A 21,074-nucleotide genomic window follows, 5' to 3' on the forward strand; every position below is an offset into this window, starting at 1 on the left:
TTGAGTGAACTATCCCTTTAAGTTTTAATAATAACATAGACATCAAATTACAGAAGTTGCAGATACTTTTTTTAATGATTTAAAACAGGTAACATTTAAACAGAATTACAGAGCGAGAATATTCATTTAAGTGATGGCTGTCCAGGTGAAATGGCTGTTTTAACCACAACCTTAACACACTTAAGTAAGACACATGCTTTAGTGTGAACTAGTGAAGGTCTGGACATGTTTTTATCTTGTCACACTGACATGACCTGAAACGTTTAAATGCTTTTCAGTGTTTTGTAGTGTACAAGACTGGATTTTACCTTCGACATTTAACATTCGCAGGCAGTGTGCTCGAGTGATGTGGAAAGAGGAAGAAAGCGACACAGCCGGCGTTTTGCACACATTTTTAGAAGCGACTCTTGAACTACCCGTGACATTTCTATAACAAAACATTTAGCTGCTTACATTGCGCTCTTTCACAGTTAAACTGACCTCGAGCTGGTCAGATATATCCTGCAGCACCACACGTTTCAGGACACACGATCCAGACCACCAGTCTCAGACCGGAAATGAAGGCGACCCAGATATGGTTTAGTCCAGATCATTCTACCGACAGTTTTTGTAGACTATGTTCTTATTGTCATATAGATCTTGTTGACTGTTATGTACAATATCTGAAATCGCTACAAAATACATAACCTACATTTTTATGTAGTTGTTATTTGCATAGTGCTTTCTATTTTACTAGATATAATATTTACTTAGTGTTTATAATATCTACATAATCAATATCTGTTCACTTTGTAAAAAACACTTCAAAGTATAGACTTTTGATGTCAAATATATACATTATTTTTTCACAACATAAACAAAAACTGGTCAGAACTCACTCTGCTCTCCTTCATGCTGTCAATGCGTTTGACTTTGTCAGAAAACACCTTCTGTCCTGTGACTGCTGGTCTGGATTGTGTTAAATGAGTAATTGTGGGTCTGCAGCTGGACTTCTGTCAAAAGCAACTCTCGTCTTCTTTCATTTGATGGTTCATCTCTGTTAGATTCATGAACGCTTGTAGAAAGCTGAGGTAGATCAACCGCTAGATGTCAGTGTACCAGACGGTTTCTTTAAATGACACAAAACTACAGGAGCCATTGAACAAATACTTTATTTAATACAATTGTCATTCAATAAAACAATAAAATAAATTAATTTTAAAATAAATTAAATTAAATAGTTATATTATTAGATGATAGCCAGACTGATAAACAAACACAGACCGGAAGTTAACTGCAGTTCAAGCACAAACGGAAGATAAAACAGTCTATTCATGGCTCCAGTGAATATTTAACCCCCAAAACTTTAATTCTGTCATCATTTACTGACCCTCAGATTGTTCCAAACCTGTTTAAATGTATTTATTCTGCTAAACACAAATGAGGATATTTAGAAGAATGTCAATGAAACAGATCTCATCCGACATTAACTCCTGTAATATTTACAGAATGTTCCCTATTATGTCCATAAATGTGAGATGAAATCTGTTTGTATGTATTTGGCTCTAGTTTGTCTGGTGTCTCTAAATTGTTATAAAAGGACACTCAAAATGATTGACAGATGTGAAAAACGCAGAAAATCGAACCCGGTCCGAATTTTTTCATGACGGACGAAAATATCGGAGGCAGTGTATAAATGTGATTGACACAACGTAAGGTCATATTTATGTTTTTAACGTGCGGAAATTTCGGACTCAATGTGCAATGAGCTTAATAGTGTGTGTCATGATTGTTTGTGTTGTGTAGATTCGGCAGAAACTGACAGATTTGGGCGTACACAATGACACAACAGTGACCTGGAGAGTGCAGCCTGATGGAAATGTTTTCACACCAAAACATGAAGATGAAGAGAAACAGAAAGTGTGTTCAGACTTCTGACCGATCACAACACAGTCGTTGTGTTTAAAGACGTCATTTTCATCACTTGAGAGAAACTTTGAAATACATGTTTTATAGGATTTATAATTACATGTAAACGTTTATAATAACTTCAGTTAGTCTCATTATTTTGTTATCCAGTCAAATATATTTAGTTATTCTTGATTGATCTTATAATTCAGCTTTGAAGATGTGTGTTATTAATGATATTATAGTGATAGTAGCATGACAATCTATTAAACTACAATCTTATGATTACAGATTAACACAATGACATGTGACAATGTGAGTTAAATGTTTATATTCTGTGTGTTTTATCTTGTGTGTTTGTGTTTGGTGAGGTGTGTAGACTGTAGCAGCTGAACATGTAATGCTTTTAGATAAAAACTTTTACAACATACAGTAGTAGTATTCATAACATATAGTAGTAACATGTGTGAAGGGTAATTCAACATTTTCAAACATGTGGTTGTTTGAGAACATGAATATAAATTAAAGCTTCTTTATAAACACAGAATAGACAAAATGATCTGTGAAAATATTTGTGTTGAAGTGAACTGTGCAAATATATAAATAAATAATAAAACATGTTAAACATATTGTTGAATGATGTTTTTCTGAGTCTCATCAATCGCTTCTGTCTCTCAACAACACAATAAGATATTTGTATATTTTGTGTAGTCGACTCTGTGCTGGTTTGTATTTGCCGCCTCCAGATTTCCTTTGGTTTTTCTCCAGCTAATGCTGTGACGTAAGTGTGACGTTGACACTAAAAGGGTCTTTGATTTACTTCATAATTTGGAAAACACATCTGCAAACTTAATAACTAAATATTCGAATAACAAAATAACAGAATTATATTAGTGAATGTTTTTAATGGGGTCCTTTATTAGATAAAAAGATAATATTCGTAACACAATCATCATGTGAGGCGACAAATATATCCCAAATAAACACCTAAAGCTTTAACATAGTTTGTGGTCTTCTGCATGATCACAGTGGTCTTAATGTTTCATCCAAATCATTCTTGTGTTATTTAATCCACAACGTTTTCCATTAAAATTTATTTAAATAATGTAATCTTAGGATTTTCTTACAATTTTGACCTTAGCAGAAGCTTTAAGACGATCGAATTTTCACAGGAAATTCCTTCTGATGTGGTGCTTGTGAATTTTAAACATTTCCCCAAACGCTTTATTTTGAATTAAAAATAATAATTCTGATAAGAATGTGTTTTGGTAAATAATAATCTTTGTTTATATCTGTAAAATTCTGACAACTTTTCTCCTAAATTCCGTATAAAGATGTTTTATTTTTGAACAGGTGAAAATGAACTGGAGAAAAAAATACTTCATATTTATTTTAAGCAACACAAAACTAATGTTTGCAAATTTTAGAAAAAGTATGAAAATAATGTGTTGTGAAGTAACCCGGATATTTTTATTCAATTATTAATTATTATCATGATCTCAGACTTTCTTAAGGTTTGCTTTTGTTAGAATTCAACAAACACTGAAATATATGACTGCAATACATGCAGGATTTAAATGATTCAGGATGTTAAAAATATAGAAAACACACATTTATTACTGAAGACTAAAAGATTAAAACAGAAATAATTATTGTTGATTATAGTCCTTTATATAGTAATTGTGTGTGTTTTACTGATGTTTTACTCATTAATAAAGTGGTTATGTAAACTGGACATTAACAGGAGCCTGTAAAGTGGGCTCAGAACAATCCCCATCACTGGACGATCATGTCACGGTGCACAAAGGGACTCAGACGCAGGTAAGGTACAACACAGTTTATTAAACAGGCTTCACTGAGAGAACAAAAGAAAGGCAGGGTGCTCCTAGCCAAATACTCAAGTACACTGCTGTCAGAGTAAACCAAAAAATCCACAAATCCGGGAAAGGAAAACGGGAACCAAAAAGAACCGTAAGGAGAGAAAAATAATCCAAACCAGGCTCACGGGTTGCCACGTTCCTACGAACAATGGGAAAAGGTTTAACAATAAGTACAGCGAAAGCAACACAGAAACAAATCATTTCATCGCCACAATGAGAGCTGGCACAGCCAAGCTCAAATAGGGAAAGCAGCGATCAGGAACAGGTGGTGGTAATTAGTGAAAACAAGGTACCAGACGATCGAAATCTGTAAAACAGAAAATACAGCAGAGAAAATAAAACCCCAACCAAAATACAAAAACAACGGGCAAAGCCTGACAGATCACTGCACAGTAAAGTCTCTGGTGTAAAAATGAGTTCATACCTATTGGTGTTAAACTTACACTGAAGCAGAGTCTTTCTGGTGTGAAATGTTCATTTATTCATTCAGTTTAATAATCAATTGAGTTCACATTACAAGTGATGATTGATCATTAATGATGAACACCTGCTGATAACAAACACAATCACTGAAGAAACATCAACAATAAGAATTCACTCTGATAGTGTTTAGTGTTTCCTTTAGTTGGGCTCTTTATCTTTGTTTTCCAGTAATGAAAGTTTATCTTCAGGTGTAATATTGTGATTTATTGGTGTTTTTATTACAGAAACACTGAAATAATTAACATCAACATATATCAGCAGTCCAAGAGTAAGAGATTAACTAAAGGATCACTGTTCACTATAATAGTGACCTCAAGATCTAATGTTATTTATTATGTTTTCTTCAGTGATTGTGTTTGTTAACAGCAGGTGTTCATCATTAATCATCAATCATCACGCTCAACAGGTTAAAATGTCGCCTATTGCAACCAAATAACAGCTGTTTGTTAACAGCACAAAATAAAACTGCAAAAACTCCAGATATAATAAATGAATCAGACTTTACTGTACAATTATGTGTAAATGTTGTTTATAATAAACTCAAAGCAAGTGTGCAGTGCGTCTAAACATCCTTTGCACAGTATTTTTCTTTCTCCATATCATGTAGCTTCTCTGTTACAAACTAAAGCCGCTGTGTGAGTGAACAATGACGTTGGTTCCAGTCAATAGAAAAATACTGAATTTTTGGTGTTATTATTTTAATTCTCATTGGGTGGGCAACACATACGTTTAGGTGGGCTCATCTCACTCCTGCCCATGTCTGGAGCGGCTCTGTTAACACAATGAGTTTGTGTTACGGGTCCCGTCTGTGGAATGTAAATACAAGAAACACTTTGTTTCTTTCTTCAGATGCAGATTTAATCTACATGTTTATATGAATGTAGTAGAGTAGGCGGGGCGAAACCGTGGTTCGAGTCCGGTGAGTAATTGTGAATTGGCGCCAGCTGTGTGCACACTGGGCTCGAATAACGTAGGAGATAGGGAGCATATAAAAGGAACGAGCGAGAGGACCGGGCCCGAACTTGTGTTATCTTTGTATTTATATTTATGTTTTGTACGCCGGCGGTCGTCCGTGAGGGGCCGCCGGCTGTTATATTACTTTATTAAATGTTTTGAATGTCTTCCGGTTCCCGACTCCTTCCTTCCATGTCTGAATCGTATTACATTGGTGCCGAAACCCGGGAAGAAAGGAAGGAGCCGCCACCAGCATGCAGTCGCCGCCAGGATCTCCGTTTGCCGAGGTCATCAGCTCTCTCGCCGGTCTCCACCATCATCAGGCCCTGTTGAGCCTTATAGAAGACCAGGAGAGACGTTTCCAGGCCCTCGTCCAGACCCAACAGGAGGACCGGGAGTCGTTCCGGAGCTGGTTGAGCAAGGAAGAAGGCCACCCAACATCGGCTGGTTCCCCAACGGTACAATTACACAAAATGGGAGCCCAGGACCAGCCGGAAGCCTTCCTGGCTTATTTGAGAGGTCCGCGGAACTATCCGGGTGGCAACCGGACGCATGGGCAGCCCGCCTACTCTACTACAGTGAAAAATAAGGTTTGTATTTAAAACCCGACATTACATTGTCCATAAATCTCTTCCTTGTGCAGTAACACATTAAAATGTTTCTTTAGTCCGACAATCTGTTCTCTGTATAAAAAATAAACTATTAACATATTCATCAATTTAACATCAATATGACCTGAAATACAACCCCAACTCATGTGACTAAAATATCCATTGTATAAAAAAAAAATACACACTTTTCTTAATAACGTGAACACAATATATACTAGTTTGAGTCCTTTTATCTGAACAGATTTGACTGAAATACATAAGTTAACTTACAGATGTTTCTATTAACAGTCAACATTTAAGATTCACAATCTACACAATACAAATATCAATATTTCTCCACAGTAAGAAAGTTAAATTATTTAATACCAAACAGATAAAAACACATTAACTTACTCGGTATTACATGAATGTTTGGAAAACATATTTACTATTATAATAAAACCTGAAATTTCATGAGAAATAAACACAAGAAACACTTTGTGTCTTTCTTCAGATGCGTCTGACAGTGTCTGAGATAAACACACACACGTCACCATGACAACACCTAAGCACCCCCTTATGGCAGAGGCCGGTATTGCACTCTTTTAAAACTCAGTGTGTTACAGTAATAATTTAAACAGGCTCAGAACACACATTAATAAAACACAAATATTTACAAATACACATTATAATGTAGATACGAGTGTGTATCTCACATGTTGTTGCCACTTGTTCAACATTCGATTGTTCTTCACCCAAACTGTTAAATAATTGACAGGTTTTCAAAAGATTTGAAATATTGTATTTATTGTTAACACTAACATTACAGTAAATTCCTGTGAAACAGTCATCTTGCTTTTGAGTTACGTTACACAACAAAGATTAATGAGAGTGAATAATGAAGTGAAGATCCTTGATGACATTTGCTGATAACAAGCAAAATCACTGAAGAAAAGATAAACAAAACACAACAACAACAACTGACTCACAGTCACACAACTTTAAACAAACATCAAGTGTAAATAACAGATGAACACATGAAATCTGTCAAGATCTCACCAGAGAATGAAATAAAACACCATTAACATCTTCACTTATCACAGACACACTTTCACTTTATCTGTCATATGTGTATACAAAAGCATGGGCGTAAACCCCGGATGGGACACGTCCCCCTCCATCCGAGGGCTGCCCCCCTCCCCAAATCAATTAAACTTGGAGAAGGTCGTTTTCTCAGCATCTATTTTGTGCAGTATGTGCGTGGCGGATAAGCTAAACATTCAGTTTAGTGAAACTCGGGCGTTTCATCAACGAGCACAACACAGAATTGAAGCATCTGTCACTGTAACTGACTGTTTGTTTGGGTACACGAACATGAACAAAGTTTGTTGGAGGAGGTAGTGCACTACAGGAGAAAATAACAACCACACATTAATGTCGATGTACGGTGACTTTGTCAGACGATGTTATAGTATAAATCATGATAACAAGTGTTTAAAAAGTGACTCATTGTTAACATGTAGTATCATGGGTTGTAGGATTACACATAAATATGTTTTTTTTTTACACATTTAATTACACATAAATAAGGAAATATAACTATAAATACTCATTTATTTTTGCTTTTTTACATTTCTTGGATTTATTTTTTCATATAAAAATGGTTGACTATAGTTTGACTGAAACTGAAACTGCAAATGTTTTATGTGATATTTCAATTTTGGAAAGCCGGCTACTGAGAAGAGATCGTAAAGGACGAGTGGGGAAGTATTGAAAGTTGGAAACACCAATAATGTTAATAAAATATGAATCTTATGTAATGAAAACGCCTGGACTGATAGATCTGGATAGAAACATACACTTGTTTCTTGTTTATTTCATTTTATTATTCTATTTCATTTATCCCATTTATTACAATATTCATCATATGTATTCATTCCTTTATTTTATTATTCACTTCTATTCATATTATTTGTTCCTTACTTTCCTGTTGTTTAACCTCATTGGAAGATTGTATTGTGTCTTATGCTGATATGAGTATCCGTTGGTCTCCATCTCAAGGTCCATAATAATGTCATGAGACAATGTTTTGATACTGTAATCTTGAATGGTTAAAAACACATATTGAATCTGTTTCTAGTCAGACGAAGTTTGGCAGAGCTTGACTAAGCATCAACACACAACTGAGATTATTCAATAAATCATTTCTCTGTGTATTTAACATCACTTCGTCTCCTGCCTGCTGTCATTGATTACCTGTAGGTCATGTTTTTATCAATATAGTAGGAATATAGTAGGTAACTGTACCGAGATAGCAAATTTTTGCGGCCCAAATCTGGCCCACACCTTACTCCCCATACTTTACTCATCTGGCCCACATATGGCGTGGAATGATGGCACTTGTGCGGTCCGCTCCTGTTTGACAGATTTGGGCCACAGGCATGCCAAAGCTATGCCATATGTCACACATCAAAACAAATAAAGCAGAACTGAACCAAATATAAACAACAGATCATTTCAATTCTGGCCCAGATTTATCCCAAAACCAACACCTTTCTGTGCTCCAGTTTGACAGAATTTGTTTTGATTATTATTATAGTGATGATTGAGTTATTAGTGATGAACATCTGCTGTTAACAAACAGCATCACTGCAGAAAATATCAACAAAAACTACAGAAAAAGGATTTACCCAGAGAAACATAACAACTACAACCTGAAATACAGCCTGAAATACAACCCAGCTAACAAACAATTGTTATAAGAACGTTCGATAGAGGTTTTTCACATGTTTGAATACGTAAAAAATGTTTTAAGTGTTTTAAGAAAGTCGTCATCATGGTGATCAATGTTTCCTTGGGTTGGGATCTTGACCCCTGAGCAAAGGTATGTTTGAACTGCTGAAACTGGGTGCTTATAAAGTTCACTTGTCATGTCAGAACAAATATGAACCTAACCAAATGGTATTGGTGAAACCTCTGTGATGTTAAAGCTTGTTTCAGTACTCATTTAGGTTGAGTGCTATGCTGAAGATCCTGAAAGGACATTGTAAAATAAATAAATTTGACTGTTTTTAGATATCTAGAAAGATTTGTGAAAAACGGATGTATTTTTATCAAACAACATTTTAGAATCACACAGATATCAAGAATCAATGTATGAATCTCAGCAATGGTGAGAAACAACCAACTAACTCAGATAAGCAGATCAACCCCAATGCATGCTGGGAATTATTAATTACTTTTGTGCTATGATGTTACCCAGCATGCATCACAGCATGAAGTTTTCTTTTGTTTATTCTCACCATTGTTGAGATTCATAAACTGATTCTTCATGTCTGTGTGTCTAAATTCGGAAGAATTTTTTTTTTTCAAAAAAGCTTTTGAGACTGAAAAATGTAATCAAACTCTCAGATATTTTAATGTAATTTCAAGATCAGCAGGACAGTAATTTATTCAAATGTAAACACGGTAGATATATCACTGACCACCAACCAACACCATTCCTCAGAGCATCATTTCAATTTCTTTGACAAATGTACTTTATAAGTACATCTATGTTCAAGAGTAAATGTCAAGGGTCACGAGCCCAACTCAAGGAAACACTGATCACCATAATGGTGACTTTTGTCAGCTGGAAATGATCTTAAAACATAAAAAACTGACATTTTGAATATTTTAAAAGGAAAGTTCTTATAACAAACTTTTGTTAGCTGGGTTATATTTCAGGTTGTAGTTGTTGTATTCCTCTGGGCAAATATTTTTTTTTATTTTAAAAAGCAGATGTTCATCACTTGCCCTGCGATGGGTTGGCACTCCATCCAGGGTGTATCCTGCCTTGATGCCCGATGACTCCTGAGATAGGCGCAGGCTCCCCGTGACCCGAGGTAGTTCGGATAAGCGGTAGAAAATGGAATGGAATGGAATGTTCATCACTAATAACTCAATCATCACTATAATAATATTGAAACTCATTACAAATTCTGTCAAACTGGAGCACAGAAAGGTGTTGGTTTTGGGATAAATCTGGGTCAGAATTGAAATGAACTGTTGTTTATATTTGGGTCAGCTCTGCTTTATTTGTTCTGATGTTTGACATGTGGCATAGCTTTGGCATGCCTGTGGCCCAAATCTGGCAAACAGGACCGGGCCGCACAAGTGCCATCCTTCCACGCCATATGTGGGCCAGATGAGTAAAGTATGGGGAGTAAGGTGAGGGCCAGATTTGGGCCGCAAAAAATTGCTATCTGGGTACCATCCTTGGTTATCTTGTATCATCACGTGTTTGTGCAGGCGATGTCATGAATTGGTCATTTAATGGCAATGAAATTATGTGCCTGGGACATGCCATTCAGCTGTTAAGTCATGAAATTACCAAAAATGACCAATTACGTAATGTATATTTGTAATCACTTCTCTCAGAGACTCCTTAAAAGAGGAAGATCTCCTCACAATAATATATGGCTTCGGTTTATTAATAAATCATCAAAAGTAATCATACAAACATAAGAGCGATAAGTCTTCATCACAAGGTTCAGCCTCGTACAACATGTGAGTTCCTCTTTTATACCGTCCCCGTCATACAAAGGGGTCGTGTGCCAGGATATACATCCCTTATATGGACACTACACACTGTGACACACATCTCCTACCTGAGCATAAACAGATCTCATGAAGCAGCGACACCTTTTAACCACAATGGAGATAAGATCTCTGGTTTATCACAGTTGACATCTGTTTCCCCCATAAATGAACATATAAATGGCTTCACACACACTATGTTCCAAGGAATTCATCGCTGACCTTTACACCCTCATTCCTCTGAGCGGAGGTGTCAAGATAATAGTCTGCATCTATCTAAATGTTGCAGAAGCGTAAGCAAAAATTCTTCAGGCAAAGCCAATGAATCAACCTCGGCTGTGGTCACTTCTAATCTAGAGCAAAGGTTATTATCTATTAATATTTCCCTTGTAAGCTTCAGTAAGTTTTTATTGATATGTTCTTGGTGGCGAATCAACCTTATCATTTGTGTAGCTTTGTAGATCATATCACTCATGATTTCAGAAGGCTTGGTTCTACACTTGTTCTTCCTCTCCTCCTCTTTCTCCTGTTTTCTCTATTGACCTTGAACAATCAAATCATGCGTGTCATACTTTATGGGTTCATGGTGAAAGGACATAAACACATTCTTTCTCAGTCCCTTTTTTAACATGTGCATCACATACAACAGTACACATAATGCTGGCCCCAATTTGTCAAATGACATGTAATGTTATAACTTTTCTCTTTAAGCGTAAACATTAGTTCACACATTAACTGCAGGAGCAGAAGCCAGGTGAGTACAATCTCTCTAAATTTAAAAAATATATTTAGCTCTATCTTCTGACTTCACTTCACCACTGCTGCATTCGAGCTGAAATATCTCTTGCCAGCACGTGTGCACTTTTCTCAGCATCTGTACTGTTTAGTGAGCGGCAGTCAGCCGACTGTAAGCTTACTGGAGAATAGAAAGTATAAACGACGCTTCCAATAGCGACTGCTGGTTAACTACAACATGTCTGTATCATGTATTCAGTGTGCATAAGTTCTCTACATAGCGTGCCGTTCCCACTCACGTCTTGCTCAAAATAACTCACACAGTCACTACATCCAAGTGAATGTAAACAGCGAAATGTATCAGTAGGTCCACTACTCAGACTCCGCCGCTGATAGACCCTGACTGCTTTAACACTCAGCCAAACCAACATTCACAAGTCATTCCTTTTTAAATGAATTCATTGAAACATTTTAGTTTCATTCAACAAAATAAATATATTTTACATATATATTCAAGTTTTCACATAACTGCTGAAACCTAAAAGCCATCGCTCAATATTACTGTTAAATTCTATGATGATGCTGTAAGTGAGTCCTGCCTGTCGCAACCATCCATTGACGTCCAGTAAAAAAACAGCCTCATGGTTTCCTTCCCTGTGTACCGCTGAAGCCGCCGCAGTAGCATAAGACGATATGGAGTTTTTGCTAAAGGTTTCAGGCTTTCCTTCTAAAATGGCTTTGTTCATGATTACTAGAAAATGATGAGCAGGTGTGTTGGATTTGGGTTGGAACTAAACTATGCAGATCACTAGCCCTTCAGGACCGGAGTTGAATAAAACTCCACCTTGTGTGCAAAGAAAACCCAGAAGTGCACAAAGCGCCAGACTATAGTCAACTCCAAACAGCATAACACATTCTCATTGGCTAATCCACTGCCCAAAAAGCAAAGATACCTTGGCTCAGATATATAAAAAGTTATGTGTTGATGCCATTTGTAACAATGGAAACACATTTCTCCCGGAACAGCACAAGCGCACATGTGAATGTGTCAAAAAGAAAGCCAACTACTTATTATTTTCCAGTGTAATAACTTCATAATTAAAGCATTTTATTTTTTTATGAATAAATGTCATATTTAACTGTAATATTTGTCATGTTACTGGAAAAACAAACACTTGGTTTTATTTGGTCATTTGGGTTCGGCGGTGAACATACATGATATAATCTGTGACAGAGTTAGTGTGTTTATTAATGTGTGTGTCTGCTGCATCATGGGTAATCTGCAGATCTGTGGTTTGTAAGAAGTGTGAAGATGACCTCACTCATGTCCTGCTTTTGTGTGTGTGTGGAGACAGAAGAAGAACGGAGGTGTGATCAGCTTTAATGAAGGCTGTGCGTCTGCTCTGCTCGGGCAGGAAAGTCTTGTGTTGAATGAATTTGTAGAAAACCTTCATCATGTTAGTCCTGTTAAAGTCTCTGACAATAAAAGTCATAACTGAGCACTGTGTCCAATTATTTTAAGACAACAGAAGTATTTTACAAATGTCACCACTAAAGAACAGAATGTGTTCTAGTCTGTTATTGTGTCATGAGAAAAGAGGAAATGAGAAACACAGGAAGAGTTACAAATGTTCTCATAAAGAAATATAAGTAGATGATGAGAAGAGACTCAGTAAGAGAAACACAACATGACTGAGAAGAGTGATATATGTCTGCTGGGACTGATCCTTCTCTCTTCACTATTCACAGGTAAACTATACAACACATTTATTTCATCAGATTTCATTTCATTACTCTCACTGACATTCTGACAAACATGTTCAGTTTCATCTCATGTCACATTTATCATAGAGTTCATGTGTCAAGAACAGTGTTGCGTAAGAATTAAAAAAAACTATCTTAAGAAATAAGCATGGTTACATTTATTGTATGTAATGTGTTCACGTACGTCAATGTTTTAGTTGTTCTAGTCTGTGTATAGCGCTGCTCACATGTGATATTTGGCAGCTGAAAGAAGGACTCCTTTGGTGTACATCTGCCTTTTCATTTGAGGGTAACAACCAAAAACTGAAGAGGTTGTCACCGGATGTATTACATTCCATCTCAAATTACACGGCAGTTAAACATAATTCAGTCCATTCCTCGACTACTTAAACAAACAAAGATTAATGATGATGTCTCAAACATGGTGGACAAACTTGTCAATGATAGGCTAGTTGTTTGTCCTCTTATTGCTAGGGCACAAACGTTTTTTTTGGGTTGTTCTCGCTGGATCACAAGGAAATGTTCTTAATGCTCCCAGTCTGTCATCTGTCTGAAAATTATGAGTACTCTGTAGAGATTTATGACTGAGACATTATAAATAGACAACTGTTAAAAACAGAGAAATACGGAAAGGAATACGAACACAACAGTTTTACATTTCAGCTAAGAAATGGATGTTTAGGAGAGATTGAATACATTTGAAATATTTTACTTGATAAAAAAACAATCCCTTAATCCAGGTTCAGCTTTTACAAACTGCTGGTTTTCGTATCTGAAAGATCCCCTTTAAAAATAAAAAAGAAGTGGTGCCTGTAACAGTCATGATTGTGAAACCCGTGGTGGTTGTCTGAACGGTTGTGTATATGAGCTTTTAAAAAAACATGTTATGTTGCATTACAACTAGTGCTGTCAACACGTTAACGCATGTGATACATTTTTTCAAATTAACTCCTGAAAAATATTTAACTCAATTAACACAACATCTGTTTGTTTTGACATTCTTTGTCAAGTGTTACATTATGTCATCACACTCTTATTCATGTTCAGGCTTTTAAACCACGTACGTGTGATTTGAAACAGTTGCTTTGACATGTTCAATGAAGAAAGAGATCTTCTAAACTGTGAGACGCAGCAGAACGCAACGTGAGGTCCAGTCTGGTGTGAACAGTAACAGACTAAAGGCTGCGTCTGTGAATCTCTGTCAGACAGCTCATCTGTGTTAACTTCTCTTTTGTGCTTTAATGGATAAACCACACAAGATTATGCCAGAAAGCTGTTTTGTCTAACATTTTCTTAAGCACAGACTTCAAAGTGTAAATTAAAATCTTAAATGAATACAAAGAATTGTGATAATGAGAGTGTGGTGACGGTCAGATCTGCGTCCTGAGACAGCTCTTAAAGGGGCCACGTTCTTAAACCTGCTGCTGTGACTCATGTCACTAATGTTCATCAAAGAACAAAATAAAGAAGATTTATCTTAAATTTAGCATTAAAGACTGTAAAGTGTTTGAGAACTTCCTCCACATTCAAAAGTCTGATGTCAAGAGTCAATGATAGAGGAACAAGATCACATTATCTTCTGTCAAATCTTCTGAATAATGTGATGATAAAATAATACAAATCTATCTGTCATTGAGAGATAAATATTGAACAGTTTGAATATATTGTGATGTATTAATATGAATGATGTCATCTGATGTTTCAGGTGTGAGTGGAGCAGAAGACACTCATGTGTTCATCAGTTCTGGTGAAAGTGTGTCTCTGTCCTGTAATGATGCTCTTCATCAATGCTCCTCAACTATATGGATGCACAGTAAATATACAACATCATCTACAGTAGAAGTGTTTACTGGAGGAATAAATAAGAATAACACAGAGAGATCTGAGAGACTGAGTCTGACATCTGACAGCTCTCTCAACATCTATAAAACAACACAACATGATGGTGGACTTTACATCTGCAGACAATATGTGAATGGACATCAACATGGACCTGATTCACATGTTTTTCTACATGTTCTTCATGGTCAGTGTCTCTCTTCATTCATATGAACACATGTTTAACTTCAGATCACAGTTCTCTTTATCTCTTGTGTTTTCACTGATACTCATGAGTACTGAGAGTGTGTTGTGTGATTTGTGTTTCAGTGTCTTCATCATCATCATCATCACAGACTGAGATAAGAGCAAACACACCTGTCACTCTCTCCTGTCAGCTGTTTACATATTACTGTGGTTATGTGTTCAGTGATGATGGATTTCAGCTGGTGTGGATGAATCAGACTGATGTTGATCTACAGACAGACTCCAGATATCAGATTAGATCAGATGAACTCTGTCTCATCTCTCTGACTACAACACTCGTGAATGAAGACGACAACACAGAGTTGAGATGTGTGCTCAAACACAAGAATGACATCAAGACCTCAGTCACATATACTGTCAGATTTACAGGTAAGACATCACTCTGACAGGAGTGTCCTGAACTCAAAGTGACTTCAGTCATTAAACTCTGTAGTGATGATGAAGAAATGACATAAACATGAAATATGATTGTGATGTTCTACAGTATGATGTCTCTGAACATTCATCATCTTCTACAGATTCAAACAAGATTCTAGTGACCACCACAAACCCTGAGAGATTCTCAACTCTTAACACAACAGAAACTACACAACAACGACAAAAACAAGGTATATTCCCACTAGAAATGTTTTGTCCTGAAAACAACGGTGACAATCATCAAACTAATTTGAAGCTTTCTTTTGTTGATTGTCACCATTGTTGAGTTTTGTGTGATGACTGTTGATGCAAGTGTGACAGTAATTATTTTGTCACAGTTATTTCCACTTTTAAAAAAGGACAATTGTTTTTGTAATGAATTCATAAATCTCAGTATTACTTAAATAATTTTAACTTTGCCGTTGCAAATTTCATAAAAACTCAATTTTGCCAACATAATGTTTTTTTAATTTTATCCTTTGAAAACTCACAAGTCTTCTTATAGAAACACATCACATGTATAGAAAGAGGAACTTTAACAGACTCAATGAAAGTCAAAAGTTCAATGGTGATGGTGGTCTAGTGGGTTAAACCACTGAACTGGTAAATCAAAGGTTGCTGGTTTGATCCCAGCAGCCACCACCAGTGTGTCCTTGAGCAAGACACTTTACTCCATGTTGCTCCAGAGGGATTGTCCCTGTAATAAGTGCACTGTAAGTCGCTTTGGATAAAAGCATCTGCCAAATCACTCAATGTAAAATGTAACTAAAGCAAACACTGATCATAGTCATGGCTGGACATTATCACTGCTTTTTGTAAGGAATGATGTCGTTTATATCGTCAGTCATGTTGGCATTTCCTGATTGGTTATTTGTGAATTCTATCCGTCATGTTCACCGCAGTGAAACCTGTCTCTGCATTAAGATGCTGTTATAATGGCTGATAAGCACTATTGCAGTGCAGCGCTACAAAGAAAACAAATCACTGAGAGACAAGAACGTGAAAGAACAGAAACATTGATTATTTACCCATGACACCACACCATGATCTTTAGACAGAGAATCCAGATCATACCGGTCAACACTCCTGTTTTCACACACATCCCCCTCCACTCTCACGTTTGGTTAGTGGTGTTATAAAAGCATCATTATTACTGTTGTGCTGGAAATATTTTAACCTGCAGTTTTTGTCGTAGGCCCCTGAATGAGGCCTCAAATCGACGGGCCTATATGGGAATGGTGTGCTATGACTTTTATAAGTGATCGGGCACAGGGGGTTTCGATGGGGGGCAAAAAAACACCCCGTAAATCCCATTGACTTAACATTGCGCAGAATTTTGAGGGGTCGTTGCTCCGAGCAAGACATTTTTAGAAATATGCGGGTTACCACATTTGAACGGCCCATCAGCCTCTGTAAGAACATACATCACAATGGGGGGGTTAGTTGTACCCCTGGGGCGTAAGAGCCCCCAAAATGCCCCATTGACTTAATATGGGGAGGAAACATGCCCGTATAAGGAGTCATAGCTGTCCTGAGATGAATACTTTCGCAGTACAACCACTTAGAGACAAGGGGGTGGGCTCATTTGCCTCAGACAACCAATCAGTATCACATGGTCATCATGACGCTATGATACCACGCCCCCAGCAACCATTTACAGCAACCTAGCAACCTTTCCCATAGACTCCCATTATAAAAGAACCAGGTGGATATCTCTGCAGCACAGTTTGGAAGAGACAAGGGGATTGACTCAATTGACTTAGGCAACCAATCAGTATCCCAGGAACTTCATTACGTTACGAAGCCACGCCCATAGCAACCAAACAGATTAGCCTAGCAACCATTTAGCAATACCTATATCTTTCCATCAGAACATCATAGAGACATAGGGGTTGTTTAGATTCATTCCTTGCTTATAGTGTCAACACCCTAGAGCCCAGTTCCGCACTTTGCCACGAAGCAACACTCACATTTTATTCAGAAAATGTACATTTCTAGTTATTATTCTCATACTTCAGATTTTTCTCCTTTGAAACTCCCGGACCAACGGGAACCGGAATGCGTTCACAGGGTGGCTCTGTGGCTTGAGCTAGTGCCCATCTGCCCACCAAATCTCTCCTATTGTTTTTTTTTTTAAACTTGTACTTTTTTTTAACTTCTTTAAAACTATATAAAGGAGAGCGGTGAAGAACACAATTTAATATACATTTACAAAAAATGTGTTGAACAATAATACAGTACAACTAATTTGTAACAACTTGGACGTAGGTGCGATTTCGGTATTATGTTTTTGACGCAGTCAATGTTGAAAACCAAGCTCACACAAATAAGTTGAGGCAAGTGGAAGCAGAGATTTAATGACAGTGTCAGACAAATGCAGATATTCAGTCTTCACATTCATCCAAAACGAAGGCAGAGAGAAAGAGCTATAAAGATAGCTCTTTATATTCTGTTAATTAAAGTGAATTAACTAAATGTTGTTTACAGGTTATGATGGAGCTGTTTTTGTCTGGGGATGATCACAAACTCAAGTCATTGTTCACTTTTTAATGACTTTAATTTGTAATTTTATTATTTGTCTTTCTCAGAGACAAGCTCTCAAACAGTGACCATTGCTGTGATAGCTTCATTACTTCTTCTACTTACTGTTGCTGTTCTTTGTGTGATTAATATCAAAAGATCAGGTGAGTATGCTGATTTCAAGAGGCCATCGGAATACAGTTTCTGAGATTTTAATAATCTGAAAAAAGCTAATTCTTCTGCTCCTGCTTGTGACTGGTCTTCAGTCTCTCTCCTTAAAGGTAAAGTTCACCCAAAAATGAAAATTCTGTCATGAATTACTCACTCTCCAGTGGTTACAAATTTGTTTAAATGTCTTTGTTTGGTTGAACACAGAGAAAGATATTTGACAGAACGCTTGTAATCAAACAGTTCTTGGACCCCATTGACTACTATAGTAGGAATAATGACAATGGAAGTCAAAAGTGTCTGAGAACTGTTTGCTGTCCTAAATCTTCAAAATATCATTTATTTTGTTTTAACGGAACAAAACAACATTTTTTCTTACTATGGTAGTCAATATGGTCCAAGAACTGTTTGGTTATAATCATTCTTCCGTTCTTCATCAAAACAAAGAAATGTATTCAGATTAAGAACAAGTTGAATGTGAGTAAATGATGACAGAATTTTCATTTTTGGGTGAAATATCCCTTCAGAGACTGTTTATCTCTAATATCAGCAGTTCTACAGCTGTGAATGACCAAAGTCCATTTATGAAGTTATGATGCTTTGTGATAAAAATGATAACCAGACTAAATTTACACATGAGATCAGTGGATCTTCATCATTAGTTACTCACTATGTTCAGAGTGAGTACACAACAGTTGTTTTCTTTGCTATAACAATTGTGTTTCATAAATCAACAATAACAGAAAGTAAAGTTAAGGGTGATGAGCCGAGTAAAAGCAAACACTCATCACTATAATGATGAATACATGCAATAAATTCACATTGAGCTGATATATCACTCACACTGTCACAGTATAAGAATGGTGTGACATCACGTGTCGACTGACTGGCCATGTGTACTATATATGCCTTAAAAACATTATGTGTCCCGCTGAACTATTTAATGATTAAAATGCAATGAGACGTGTTTATTTTTCAGATCAAAGATTGTCTGGAGACCCTGTGGTGAGTATAGTAACAGGCTGATATGTGAGATATCACCATTGAGACTGGCGTCTTATTCATGTTGGATAAAAATAATCTGATACATTGTGTTGTTGTACATTTCCTTTCCTTTAGGTCGCATCTAAGAATGACAATAATGGAACATATGACACCATCAACATCGTTCCTTCTACTCCTATCACAAATGTTAGTAAACAGTTTCCTTCATCTGCAATAAACTCACAAAGATTCATGAGATTTGTGAATATTTACAGTCACTGTGTTAATTGTTCTTTGGTTTATATCGGCATTATTTTAATTTGTTTTATACTATATTAACAGTCCTCTAAACATGACTTTAAAATCAATCTTTGAGAATTTTGTTCTCTGGAGTAATAAAACACAGTGATTTCAAACTTCACAACTACATCTGTTAACTCTCACTATAGTCTGTCTAACAAACAGCGAGTGGAGAGTTTTTCAGTCCTTTATATCTGTGTTGATGTTTAGGAGCAGAAAGATGATGTGGTTTATTCTGAGGTAACCGTTGTCAGTAAAAAACAACTGAAGAACAACATTGTGAGTAGAAACTACAAACATTTACATCCGCCCTCCATTCTAAACTCTCCAACTACATACATGATTAAATGCGCTGCAATATCTTCATGATATACAGTCTCATAAATATGTATTTGTATAATCTTGCTTTAATAAATCTATGTATTTAAACATGTGTGATGGTTTCTGTAATGTTCATTCAGGTTCAGTCTGCTGGTGATGTGACTTATGCCGTCATCAAAGGAGGAAAAACTGAACCTGAAGACGCCTGCAGAGAGCTTTAATCCTGCCTGAACAAAACCACTCGCAAATAAAACACAAACACACATAATTATACAAAACTTAAATTTCCTTTGACAAACAAACTCAAGTGCAGATTTGATTTATTTGATGTATTTTTGGTTGGCTTTGGAATGTTTGTTTGTTGTCTGTTTGTTTATTATTTGATGTTATTGTCCACATGTTATTGAATCCTAACATGTCTGATGAATTTTCATAGGTCTTATTAATACTGTACGTGATCAAATTGGTGTAGTGTCATGGAAACAGATTTCTTAGTTTGACTTTTTATCTTAAATGAAGAACCCCATAAGAAATGTTAAGACATTATAATGTATTTATGTATGGGCCTAACATTTTAGACCTCTGTCCCAGCAGAACTTCATCCTCTGCTGCAAATGAATTATCATACATTGTGTAGTGTACTGTAAAGCATAACACAATTACTTTCCAAAGTATGACCAATGTAGTAGTTTCCATTAATATGACTACACCAGCAACTGTTGCTAATAAAGCTGATACAAGGCAAAGTCAGTTTAAAAAATAAAAAGTATATTATTTAAGGAACATACAGAGAAGGAACAAAATAAAGGTTTAATACTGCCTTCAAAATGACCAATGTGATCAAATACAAACAGACACATTAAAATAACAGACAAACATCTCAACACATCTACAGTTAATGTAACAAAGATAGCCATAATGAGTATATATTTTAAATATTATAGTATAAAAATTGTCCATATATTTAAAATATTTATATATTTAATTAAATAATTAATTTAAAGACTTTATAGTAAACAAATAACCTAAATAATTTAACTATATGATTAAAATGTTTAATTTAAAGTCACAATTATAGTGAGCAATGTTTCCTTTAGTTGAGCATTGCCAATGTCATTAATTCAATAAATGTTTACGCCAATATTAACATTGACAGGAAAACATTTTAATCACTAGATGGCGACAGCATCTTATTTTACACATCAATAAAACGATTGTTCATTAACAACAAATGATCAGAGAAAGAATACAAATGATTTCAAAAGCTTTAGTTCACAGGTCTATGAAAATTGACTCAACAGAATGAAATCATGGCACTAAAATAAAAAAAATCAAGCAGAATAAATGAAACTATAATACACACCTCAGTAAATGTTCATTATAAGATTTCTAAAAGAAAGTCAAAGTT

At 36.0% G+C, this 21,074-nt stretch overlaps 1 protein-coding gene across 1 annotated transcript; it reads left to right on the top strand.

Moving 5' to 3' along the window:
• Nucleotides 1-12,795: 12,795 nt before the first annotated feature.
• On the top strand, nucleotides 12,796-20,437 carry LOC130420690 (uncharacterized). The gene is made up of 9 exons (XM_056748180.1): nucleotides 12,796-12,856; nucleotides 14,577-14,897; nucleotides 15,020-15,325; nucleotides 15,475-15,564; nucleotides 17,962-18,057; nucleotides 19,041-19,066; nucleotides 19,181-19,252; nucleotides 19,556-19,624; nucleotides 19,807-20,437. Exons 1-9 carry the CDS (start codon nucleotides 12,796-12,798, stop codon nucleotides 19,885-19,887), a joined length of 1,122 nt encoding a protein of 373 aa, XP_056604158.1. The 3' UTR covers nucleotides 19,888-20,437.
• The last annotated feature ends 637 nt before the right edge of the window (nucleotides 20,438-21,074 follow it).

This window comes from Triplophysa dalaica, chromosome 5, assembly GCF_015846415.1.
Source record: "Triplophysa dalaica isolate WHDGS20190420 chromosome 5, ASM1584641v1, whole genome shotgun sequence".
Lineage (NCBI taxonomy): Eukaryota > Metazoa > Chordata > Actinopteri > Cypriniformes > Nemacheilidae > Triplophysa > Triplophysa dalaica.